We start from the raw sequence: 12,682 nt of genomic DNA, 5'->3' as shown, positions 1-12,682 counted from the left end.
CTTTCATCCCAGACTTTTTGAATGTCATCCTCTATGGTCTCTAAGGCAAGGGTGGGGAATCTTTTTTCTGCCAAGGACCATTTGGATATTTATACCATCCTGCGGGGACCGTACAAACTCGGCCCACAAAGTGCATTCTGACTCTGGCACTGGTGTCAGGACGTAATCTTTCATTGCATGCCCTTCACTGTTCAGTAGTGAACTCTGTGTATGCGCTAACAGAGCAAGAAGAAATTAATGAGCTGGTTGTAATCAAAATACACCTCCCTGCCCAAGAATGCGGACCCTGAGAATCTGCTCGGGGGGCCTGATAAAAGGTCATCGAGGTTACGGCCCTGAGGTTCCCCATCCCTGGTCTAAGGGGTAACGTTTCTCCTTGTGGAGAGTGACATACCAGCTCTGGCATGCCAAGGTAAGGAGGCTTATTTGCAGTGCAATGCCCCTCTGGGAAATTAAATATGCAAATTGCCTCTTCAGAGAAGAAGAAGAAGACTTGAACTCTATAACACCTCTTGTTGGAAACAACAAACCCATAAGTCACTATTGATCTTATTTCTGATTTCTCCCTTATAGATGCTGCTGATGTTCTTGATCTTGGTATCCCACCACCGCCAACATACCATGCTGATAAGGGTGGTATTGTATCCAGAATAGATTAAATGTCATTTTCCAAAAATATGTTCTGCATGAATTTTGAACGAAATGTTGTACCTTTTTCATATCATGAGAGTTTGAGAGGTGTTTTTAGTGCGATTGATGACCCTGTGTATGGTGGGGGGTATGGAAGATGAATGTAAGATTGTTAGAAGATGAGGATGTGATTAATGAATTAACCCCTTTCTGGCATCTGACGTAATAATCCGTCCATGTGCCCTGGGCCTAATTGACTAGTGATGGATTTTTACATTGTCACGATCCCCACCGGGTGTCAGCTGATTTTGACAACTGACACCCGACACTTGAACCACCGAAATGCCGCGATCACTGCTGCATCCCCATGCTTCACAAGCGATCAGTCTGCATAAAATGATAGTCCCATAGTGGGACAAAGTAAAAAAATAAAAAGTAACATTTTTTTTCCATAATTTTATATATATACCGTATATACTCGAGTATAAGCCGAGATTTTCAGCCCAAAATTTTGGGCTGAAAGTGCCCCTCTCGGCTTATACTTGAGTCACGGTGGGTGGCAGAGTCGGCGGGTGAGGGGGTGAGGGCGCTGAGGCATACTCACCTAGTCCCGGCGGTCCTGACGCTCCCCCTGCCTGTCACACGGTCTTCGGTGCTGCAGCTCTTTCCCTGTTCAGCGGTCACGTGGGACCGCTGATTAGAGAAATGAATATGCGGCTCCACCTCCCATAGGGGTGGAGCCGCATATTCATTTCTCTAATCAGCGGTGCCGGTGACCGCTGATAGAGGAAGAGGCTGCGGCACCGAAGACCGTGTGACAGGCAGAGGGAGCAGGTAAGTATGTCATATTCACCTGTCTGCGTTCCACACGCCGGGCGCCGCTCTGTCTTCGCGTCCTCTTGCTCTGACTGTTCAGGTCAGAGGGCGCGATGACGCATATAGTGTGCGCGCCGCCCTCTGCCTGATCAGTCAGTGCAGAGAGACGCTGAGACGGGACGCCGGGAGCTGCAAGCAAGAGAGGTGAGTATGGCCTTTTTTTTTTATTGCAGCAGCAATGGCACAGCTTTATATGGCAGCTATGGGGCAATAATGAACGGCGCAGAGCACTATATGGCAGAGCTATGGGGCAATAATGAACAGTTCAATCAGATAAGCAACCAATTGTATGCAAAATATACTTTGTCTAGCACTGTTGACAAACAAATCCTCCCAAAAAAATAGTGCAAAAAGACGGTATAAAATTAATTATTTTATTGAAAATAAAGTAAATATATATTTAATTATAAAAATTATTCAATATCACAGCTGATGGAAGCACATACAATAATAAGTATAAAGGTATAAGAACATATAACTAATGTATAATTATTGCCAGGCAATGCAGAAAATATATAAAACGTTATAGGTAGCAAAACACTAAACCCTCAAGAACATATATTAAAAATAAAATATTCGATAAATTTATATATGTATATATCTCCACAGCAGCACAAAATTATTATTACCCAAAAATAGATATAAAACAAAGTGCATAAGTGCTGTGCAAAAACATCAGACATATAGCAATGAAGAATAAGTATATCCAGAAAAATCAATTAAAGTGCCACAAAAATAGAAAAAAATAAATAAATATATGAAAATTTATATAAGAAAAGATTTTTTGGACATAAAGTGCAATAGCATGTGCAATGTTGCAAAATCTAGAAAACCGCAAAACGATGGGAAATAGAGAGGGAAACAATGTAGATTGGGTATTGACTGGATAAAAACTCTTAGTCAGATGATCTTAAATACGCACGCCCTGGGCCAAATTGTACACGCCCCCGGAAGAAGGCTAAACGCCGAAACGTACGTAGGGAACGAGGAGCATTTAGGTATGAGTGACTATACATATTTGTGACTTTATTATTTGCCAGACACTTGTAGTTTTATCACACTTAGCATTTTAACACTTTATATAGCCCCTTGGAGTACCGTACATAGATGGTCTCTGTGATGCAACAAGTAACAGTGATTGTGTTACATTTTATATATCTCCCTTCAATGGAATAGCTTTTAGCACCTTTTGCACTTTAGCATCGTTTTGCGGTTTTCTAGATTTTGCAACATTGCACATGCTATTGCACTTTATGTCCAAAAAATCTTTTCTTATATAAATTTTCATATATTTATTTATTTTTTTCTATTTTTGTGGCACTTTAATTGATTTTTCTGGATATACTTATTCTTCATTGCTATATGTCTGATGTTTTTGCACAGCACTTATGCACTTTGTTTTATATCTATTTTTGGGTAATAATAATTTTGTGCTGCTGTGGAGATATATACATATATAAATTTATCGAATATTTTATTTTTAATATATGTTCTTGAGGGCTTAGTGTTTTGCTACCTATAACGTTTTATATATTTTCTGCATTGCCTGGCAATAATTATACATTAGTTATATGTTCTTATACCTTTATACTTATTATTGTATGTGCTTCCATCAGCTGTGATATTGAATAATTTTTATAATTAAATATATATTTACTTTATTTTCAATAAAATAATTAATTTTATACCGTCTTTTTGCACTATTTTTTTGGGAGGATTTGGCAATAATGAACAGTGCAGAGCACTATATGGCAGCTATGGGGCAATAATGAACGGCGCAGAGCACTATATGGCAGCTATGGGGCAATAATGAACGGCGCAGAGTACTATATGGCAGCTATGGGGCAATAATGAACGGTGCAGAGCACTATATGGCACAGCTATGGGGCAACAATGAACGGCGCAGAGCACTATATGGCAGCTATGGGGCAATAATGAACGGCGCAGAGCACTATATGGCAGCTATGGGGTAATAATGAACGGCGCAGAGCACTATATGGCACAGCTATGGGGCAATAATGAACGGCGCAGAGCACTATATGGCACAGCTATGGGGCAATAATGAACGGTGCAGAGCACTATATGGCACAGCTATGGGGCAATAATGAACGGCGCAGAGCACTATATGGCAGCTATGGGGCAATAATGAACGGTGCAGAGCACTATATGGCACAGCTATGGGGCAATAATGAACGGTGCAGAGCACTATATGGCACAGCTATGGGGCAATAATGAACGGTGCAGAGCACTATATGGCACAGCTATGGGGCAATAATGAACGGTGCAGAGCACTATATGGCACAGCTATGGGGCAATAATGAACGGTGCAGAGCACTATATGGCACAGCTTTCTATGGTACATCTATGGGGAAACAATGAACGTTGCAGAGCACTATATGGCACAGCTATGGGGCCATAATGAACAGTATGGAGCATCTATTTTTATTTTTGAAATTCACCAGTAGCTGCTGCATTTTCCACCCTAGGCTTATACACGAGTCAATAAGTTTTCCCAGTTTTTTGTGGCAAAATTAGGGGGGGTCGGCTTATACTCGGGTCGGCTTATACTCAAGTATATACGGTATACAGTGCCTACAAGTAGTATTCAACCCCCTGCAGATTTAGCAGGTTTACACATTTGGAATTAACTTGGCATTGTGACATTTGGACTGTAGATCAGCCTGGAAGTGTGAAATGCACTGCAGCAAAAAAGAATGTTATTTCTTTGTTTTTGTTTTTTTTTTTAAATTGTGAAAAGTCTTTTCAGAGGGTCATTTATTATTCAACCCCTCAACCCACCAGAATTCTGTTTGGTTCCCCTAAAGTATTAAGAAGTAGTTCAGGCACAAAGAACAATGAGCTTCACATGTTTGGATTAATTATCTCTTTTTCCAGCCTTTTCTGACTATTTAAGACCCTCCCCAAACTTGTGAACAGCACTCATACATGGTCAACATAGGAAAGACAAAGGAGCATTCCAAGGCCATCAGAGACAAGATCGTGGAGGGTCACAAGGCTGGCAAGGGGTACAAAACCCTTTCCAAGGAGTTGGGCCTACCTGTCTCCACTGTTGGGAGCATCATCCGGAAGTGGAAGGCTTATGGAACTACTGTTAGCCTTCCACGGCCTGGACAGCCTTTGAAAGTTTCCTCCCGTGCCGAGGCCAGGCTTGTCCGAAGAGTCAAGGCTAACCCAAGGACAACAAGGAAGGAGCTCCGGGAAGATCTCATGGCAGTGGGCACATTGGTTTCAGTCAATACCATAAGTAACATACTCCACCGCAATGGTCTCCGTTCCAGACGAGCCCGTAAGGTACCTTTACTTTCAAAGCGTCATGTCAAGGCTCGTCTACAGTTTGCTCATGATCACTTGGAGGACTCTGAGACTGACTGGTTCAAGGTTCTCTGGTCTGATGAGACCAAGATCGAGATCTTTGGTGCCAACCACACACGTGACGTTTGGAGACTGGATGGCACTGCATATGACCCCAAGAATACCATCCCTACAGTCAAGCATGGTGGTGGCAGCATCATGCTGTGGGGCTGTTTCTCAGCCAAGGGGCCTGGCCATCTGGTCCGCATCCATGGGAAGATGGATAGCACGGCCTACCTGGAGATTTTGGCCAAGAACCTCCGCTCCTCCATCAAGGATCTTAAGATGGGTCGTCATTTCATCTTCCAACAAGACAACGACCCAAAGCACACAGCCAAGAAAACCAAGGCCTGGTTCAAGAGGCAAAAAATCAAGGTGTTGCAGTGGCCTAGTCAGCCTCCTGACCTTAACCCAATTGAAAACTTGTGGAAGGAGCTCAAGATTAAAGTCCACAAGAGACACCCAAAGAACCTAGATAACTTGGAGAAGATCTGCATGGAGGAGTGGGCCAAGATAACTCCAGACACCTGTGCCGGCCTGATCAGGTCTTATAAAAGACGATTATTAGCTGTAATTGCAAACAAAGGTTATTCCACAAAATATTAAACCTAGGGGTTGAATAATAATTGACCCACACTTTTATGTTTAAAATTTATAAAAATTTAACTGAGCAACAAAACCTTTTGGTTTGTAAGATTTATGCATCTGTTAATAAATCCTGCTCTTGTTTGAAGTTTGAAGGCTCTAACTTATTTGCATCTTATTAAACCTGCTAAATCTGCAGGGGGTTGAATACTACTTGTAGGCACTGTATATATATATATATATATAATAAAAAATCTAAAATTTTGCATCTATAAACATTTGTATGAAAAAAATATATAAACAATGTAAGTACACATATTTAGTATTTCCGGGTCCACAATGACCGGACCTGTAAAACTGTCCCACTAGATAACCCCTTTAGTGAACACCATAAAAAAAAAAATAAGGCAAAAAACAATGCTTTATACCGCCGAACAAAAAGTAGAATAAAACGCGATCAAAAAGACAGATATAAATAATCATGGTATCACTGAAAGCGTCATCTTGTCCTGCAAAAAACGAGCCGCCATACAGCATCATCAGCGGAAAAATAAAAGTTATAGCTCTCAGAATAATGCAACAATAAATTATTTTTCGATAAAATAGTTTTTATTGTATAAAAGCGACAAAACATAAAAAATGATATAAATGAGGTATCGCTGTAATCGTACTGACCCGAAGAATAAAACTGCCTTATCAATTTTATCACACACGGAAGGCATAAAACACTGCACCCCCCAAAAGAAATTCCTGAATGGCTGGTTTTTGTTCATCCTGCCTCCCAAAGATCGGAATAGAAAGCGATCAAAAAATGTCATGTGGAACCAATAAACATTAGAACTCGTCCCGCAAAAAACAAGCCCTCACATGACTATTGGCCAAAATATTACAGCTCTCAAAATATGATGATGCAAAAACTAACATAAAAACCCAATATAAATCTGGTATCGCTGTGATTGCACCAACCCGAAGAATAAAGTCTCCTAATCACTTATACCGTACTTAAACCAATTCTTCACATGCTGTTGATTTTTTCATTCTGCTTCCCAAAGATAAAAGTAAGGCTCGGAGCACATTTATCCTGACTGAGCGCTTACATCTGGGTTACCGTGTAAATCTCTGAAGTACGTGATTCAGACAGAACCCATGGCGGAAGATTAACTATGATGAGGCAGATGGAGACACTGTGGACGCCATAGGACCTGTGATCCGGCTGTGTCCGTCTTTTTAGGATTGCATAAAAGTGCCGTCGGCCACAGTTTTGTGCACTTCTGAAAAGGACACCGCCGAACAGAGGCCAGACGGAGTCCAGAGTAACTCTGCTGCCTCATTATAGTGAATGGATCCCTCGAGGTTTCATCTGAATCACGTCACGCAGAGATTTAGCTAGAAACCCCAATGTAAGTGCTCAGCATAGAGCGCTGGATAAATGTGATCCCAATCGTCATGTAAAATGTCCCGAATAAAAGCTTCAACTCAATCCAGAAAAAAAGCAAGTCCCCACTCAGGTCCATCAACTGTTAACGGAAATATAAGGGGCTTCCACGTTACTGCTATGCAAAGGCTCTGGAAAAGCGAAATGGCACTCACCCTCCAAACGAAATTCAGCAAATTCTCCGCTCCCAATTCCGAATGCCCCCTCCACCATCTGAGCCCCACAGTGTACCTAAACCACATATAGTGCCCACATTTGGCATTTCTGCAGTGATAAGAGAGGGTGCATGCCTCCAGAAGTACGGGCTGGGCATAACGTACTGGTCACTACAGCAGCAGTTTGCAATTTTCACTCGGCAACATTCATTGCTGCTGTTTCTGGAAAATACTCATGGAGTCAAAATCATCACTACACCTATAGATAAATTCCCCAAGGGGTATAGTTTCCAAAATGGGGTCACTTGAGGGGGGATTCTGCTCTTCTAGCAATTAGGGGGTTGTGTATATGGAGTCCTGGTTTAGGCTTACAAATACTTAGGTAAAATACTGACCAAATACGGTTAGTGTGACCGCAGCCTCTCCTGATGAGGCGGTAGTTACCTGATGAATGCAGCCGTGTAATCAGGTGCTTGTGCATTGAAGGCGTCTCAGTCTCCATGACAACATGACTTCCTCTTTGCCGGTGCCCTCTTCTAAGATGGACGCTCACAAACTTCCGGTGCGGTTGACTGACTTCTTGCTGCATCTCTATGGTAGATGCTGGGTCTCATTGGCACTCATGTCGGTGTGGAGGACCCGGAAGTCGCTTCCCTTTCTCCTTCCCTTCTAAGCCGGCGGTAAGATGGCGGCAACCGCGGACTGCGATGTGATGATGGCGCCTGCAGAGCCGGAGAGGAGTGCGGAGGAGCGGGATAGGTATGTGAGGTGAATGTGTCTGCTTCTTGGATGGGGCTGATAGTGTCGGCTGTGGGGATGGGGGGAGGGGTGACGTGCAGCCGGAGGCCTCGCTGGGGCTCCTCACCAGCCAGTGTGACCGTCCTGGGGGCATCTGTGTGCCCTGCCACATGCAGCCCCCATTACTGGGAATGCCACCTGCTCCTCCCACTGATATAGGAAGCTGATGGCGCTGTGTGTGGTGGCTCAGTCCTGGAATCATTCGTGTCATCCATCCATAATGGGATGTGCAATGGTATAGAATGGCCACTAGGGCGGAGACATCCCAACAGCGCTGCATGGGGAGAAATGCCGGGGACTGGTTCCTGCCTGGTGGCAGCCGTGTAGTAAAGGCCCACCTGAGCCTATGTGGGCTTCATCCAGCAGGACCGGACCCCGTACACACTAGACCACCCCTGTATTGATGGTAGAGCGCTGGTGTGAGGTCGTGTACTCCGTCTCATTGCCCAGAGCCATCGATCAGCTAAAGTCTAGTAAATAAGAGTCATATACTGGTTTCTATGGCAACAGTGCCCCTTATGTTACTATAAGGGCGCTCGGCCTGGACATAGTTTGTGTCTTACGGGTTTCTAAGGGGTAATCTTTCTCCTTATGGAAAGTGAGGAGACTTTTGAGCCAGGCATACTCCTCTGGGAAATGAAATTGCTCTTCAGAGAGGAAGAAGACCAGCCAAACCAGATCTCACACTTTGCACTGATGAGGGGCAGTACCCCGAAACTGTCTGCAAATTGAGATTGTGGTTTGGCTTGTACCCTGAGTCATGTGACTGTTAGGATTGTTACTTCCTCTAGGTGGCACTAGAGTTCTAGTCTTCCTTTCTGGAGAGACCATTTTTAATGTCTTACAGCTTAATGTCCACATTCCTATCAGTTTGGAGGGATTGTCTGATTGTTGGGGCAGATCCCGGGTACTGAGGCGCCAGTCGCCCCATTAGTTTCAGCAGACTGCACCTCTTGTCTGGACACACTGTATTTATGGTGACAGATACTGTATGATGGCAGTTACATAGTGTATCTGAGCTGTGGATGGTCCTTCTGTAATAATATGGATCATTATTTGGGCGGACAGGTACGTGGCATTACATACCTCTACTAATCAAGGCTGTGCTCTTCAGTCGGAATGACAGCTCCTAAGATGTGTCCACAGGCTGCAGACTTGCTGGGAGCTGTAGTTTTGCACCAGCTGGAAAGTCACAGGTTGGGGATCACCGATTCACTTTAGTCTGAATTCACATCCAATGGATTGTATATGGACCACAATGCTCGGAGCCACCGGGGGTCTGCTGACCAGAACTAGCAGCATTGTCGGCATGTGTGAGGCTGTTTCCTCAGGAGACCCGCGGGTGGTCCGTGAATGGCCTGTAAGACCCGGAAGTGTGGATTCAGTCTGCGCGTTTTGTCCTCACATCTGGATATCCCATTGGGGGCTTCAGCATGGCAGATGGTGCTATTCAGCATCAGGACTGATGTAGATGGACATACATTGTATACAGGGCATTATGTGCCCCCATGAGGTCACCTGAGGGCACATACCCCAATATTAGGCTAATGACAGAGCAATAGGTTGTCGGTTATATTCTGCTTCCCGTCCTGTAGTGAGTGCAGTCTGCCACCAGCAACCATGTCTGCGGACCGATGTACGCTTCCTGCAGTCTCTGTGCTGCAAAATCCCCCTGTAAAATAGTGACTGACAGCCGGGGTCACACGAGCCATGATTTTTCTCTTCCCAGAGAATGGGGCTGGTTTTGCTAATGACATTCTGCTCAGACTCTGTCAGAGAGCCGAGTGTGAGTTCACTGTGGTCTGTTCTTGCATGAGAGAATCGCAGCGGAGGAGATGGAGAAAGTAATTTCTCCATTGTCCAGGTCCACTTAAATTACACTGCACTTGTATGACATCTGAATGCAGTCCTATCTTTTCCACGCACCTATAAACTTGAATGGGTGTTCATGATCCGATTTGCGGAGCCACTCGCAGCATGGTGCGATTATTTTTTTTACTTTTTTTTCCCCTCCCTCCATAGACCGATTCAGTCTGTAGAAAAAAAACACAGATCTGCACTGCCCCATAAGTATAACATTGGTCCGAGTGCCGTCCGATAAAACATCCGATCGTACTCATCCGAGTTATACGCTCATGAGCGTAAGCCCTAAAATTCATAATATATAGTCAGAAAAGTGGCTTCACTCACCGTCCCTTTTAAAGCAATCCTTTATGCTATGTGCCCACGTTGCTTTTTTTCCGCATTTTTCCGCTGCGGGAACGCTTACAAAACACATCCCATTTTAATGGCAGTCCGAAGTTGTGCCCATGCTGCGTTTTTTTTCCGCAGCGGAAACGCATTGCGGAAAAATACGCAGCATCTTCAATAATTTTGCGGAATCGTGGCGATTTTGTCACTATAGAATTGTATTGGGACGCATGAAAAACTCGGCGAAAAGCGCAAGCGGATTTCCTGGCAAGGGTGTCCTGGTTTGATGAGGAAAATTCTGCTTAGATTCTGCAACAAGGGCACATGGCCTTATTCTGGATTTACGTAAAACCGCAGAGGCCGGAGGGAACGATATGGACAGAACGTCGGGACGGTGGCCGTTTCGCACAGGTGTGCGCTTCTACGGGACCCATAGTGTAGCTGTAACTGAGTTTCCGTGAGCTCAATCTTCAGGAGTGTACTGCTCCTGTGCTGAAGGGTCAGGCCTTCCTGACTTATTTAGGCCGCTGGCGTGAGCTGTGCACGCTGGCAGGCTACTGACAGAGGTAACGTTACCTCTGCAGCATCAGAGTAGCCCAGGGACTGATCCAGTCCCTGGGCGCTCAGAGCAGCACTTGCTATCCCTAGCTTTTGTAAGTTTATTCTTCTTACTTGGGAGACCGGCCACTGCTGATAGACCGCAGAGACGGCCAGTAACCTTGGCAATGAGCAGTAAACGCCATCATTAAAAATCCCCCTGCTCTTTAGAATAGAGAGGAGTTTTGATCAGTAACCTGCAAAGTTGTTTTAACACGCACTTTGCTATTTTAACCATTTATCGTGTGCGAAAACCCTTTTAACACAGAGGACAAATCAGAATAGGGCCCTGAAGGGTTAAACCTTTCTCCTAGATGTGATCGTGGCCCGCAGTGCTGGGCTCGGTGACCTCGGCTGAGCATGGGGGGCTACGGTTCCGCTCCGGATGAGCGGTAGACATAGAGATTCATACACTATAGTAAAGAGAGAAGGAAATGGCTCTTCTCTCTGCGAGGAACTGGTAGCGTGTTACGTCTGCAGTCCACTGGAGCTGAGCATGAACCTTCCCTTTAAGAGAGCGCTATGGCCTCCATGTTCCCACCATCCTACATAAATTGAGTGCATTTTCCTAGCGTTTCTCCTGCCGCTCCGTCCCCTTTTTTCAGGATGTTCTGATGGAAATGACAGGAGTGTTATAAGTAGCATCTTCCCACGCTCCGTTTTTCTGACAGCGTTCTCGGATGTGTAGGACGATGTTATGTGATTGAGTAAAGCTCTGATTCCTCCGCCGTGTGCGTCTGTGTGGAGCGCAGCAAAGTTTTCCTTCCGACGTAACCAGCTCTTATTTATAGCCCGGGCTTCAGATGGCAGGGCCGGCGTTCTGCACGCTGATGGCATCACGTTTCCCGCTGCAGAGCCCAGATTTGCTGTGGATTTCCAGCTCATTCACCCCTGCACTGCGCAGTGATTGCTGGAGCGGATGCCCGGCACACGAGGGTGATTACAGCAGAGTCTTATCACCGCTGAATAAATGTCACCCACACTGCCAGTTTACATCTGCAGATAAAATTGATTAATTCCGGCCTGACAGTTGTGATGGTGATGAGCTGCATTCAGTCCCTGCTCCATGAATTTGTCCTTGCACCCCTGCTGGAGCAGTGTCTGTGCATAGCATGTGCATTACGCTAGAAGTCCCAGCTTACCCTGTTAGCAGGGTGCCCGGTGCCAGCAGGACAAAAAATATTCCAAGGTCACTGCATGATACAGACATTGCCAAGTCCGCAGTCGGGTAATAAAGACCAGAGGTGGACAAAGAACTGTAGATTTAGGAGTCGGTAATATGTTTATGGGACAATCATGGCCGTATACATTGGTCGACTCAAATTAGATGGAGGTACTGACTTATTCTGGACAACCTGGTCTACCTTGCCCCAGAGATGATCTTTATGATCAAGATCTGAGGACTGTAGAAACTGTGGAAGGAAGGAAAGCCAGCTGCCTTGTTTCTGGAACCAATTTACAACTCCACGACCCTTGTAGCAAGTAACATTGTCCTTCTGGAAGCAGGGCTGTGGAGTCCAGTCGTGAAGTCGGTGTCATGGAAATTGAGGAGTCAGAGGTTTGGCTTACCGACTCCACAGCCCAGGCTGAAAGTTACCTTCTGTCGTTGGGGAAGTCACTGTTATTAAGGGATAGGCTCGGTCAGCCAATGTTTTCAGTAAGTCCTACTGCCCATCAGAGAATCCAGCGTTTGCCAAGAAAACATTGTCCACCTCCATCATCCTGATCTACTGACACCCAATAGTTCATTGATTCAAATCAGGATGCCGCAACAGGAATCTGGATTCAGCTGACCCAGCAATTATCTTCCATTGCTCAGTAATCCAATATTTGCTCTTTTTAGCCCATTGAAGTCTGTTTCCCAAGATAGAGCCCCATCACCTTACTAAACTAAGCTCATCACATGGTGGCCATAGATAACTAGGAGATGACTTCTTGATGAAGTGCGGTTTGTCAGATTGCAAATGTTCATAATAAATGTTGTGTGTCCTGCTCTCCATCACCTGTGCCCCCTACACTGAGCAGTGAAGGGTCTGCTAGGATA

General features: G+C 45.0%; 2 protein-coding genes across 2 annotated transcripts in view; one reads left to right on the top strand and one right to left on the bottom strand.

Moving 5' to 3' along the window:
- NKIRAS2 (NFKB inhibitor interacting Ras like 2) overlaps positions 1-7,516 on the bottom strand; it is a 66,632-nt gene extending 59,116 nt beyond the window's left edge. Inside the window, exon 1 of the mRNA XM_069751792.1 lies at positions 7,498-7,516. The gene's annotated coding sequence lies outside the window, so the exon portion shown is untranslated. The remainder of the gene's footprint in view (positions 1-7,497) is intronic.
- A 155-nt stretch (positions 7,517-7,671) lies between these two features.
- DNAJC7 (DnaJ heat shock protein family (Hsp40) member C7) overlaps positions 7,672-12,682 on the top strand; it is a 51,324-nt gene continuing 46,313 nt past the window's right edge. The window contains exon 1 of the mRNA XM_069751788.1: positions 7,672-7,812. Within this exon, the coding sequence (XP_069607889.1) occupies positions 7,739-7,812 (74 nt within the window). The 5' untranslated portion in view covers positions 7,672-7,738. The remainder of the gene's footprint in view (positions 7,813-12,682) is intronic.

This window comes from Ranitomeya imitator, chromosome 2 (assembly GCF_032444005.1).
Source record: "Ranitomeya imitator isolate aRanImi1 chromosome 2, aRanImi1.pri, whole genome shotgun sequence".
NCBI classification, from domain to species: Eukaryota; Metazoa; Chordata; class Amphibia; order Anura; family Dendrobatidae; genus Ranitomeya; species Ranitomeya imitator.
This window is presented reverse-complemented; position numbering and strand designations above follow the sequence as displayed.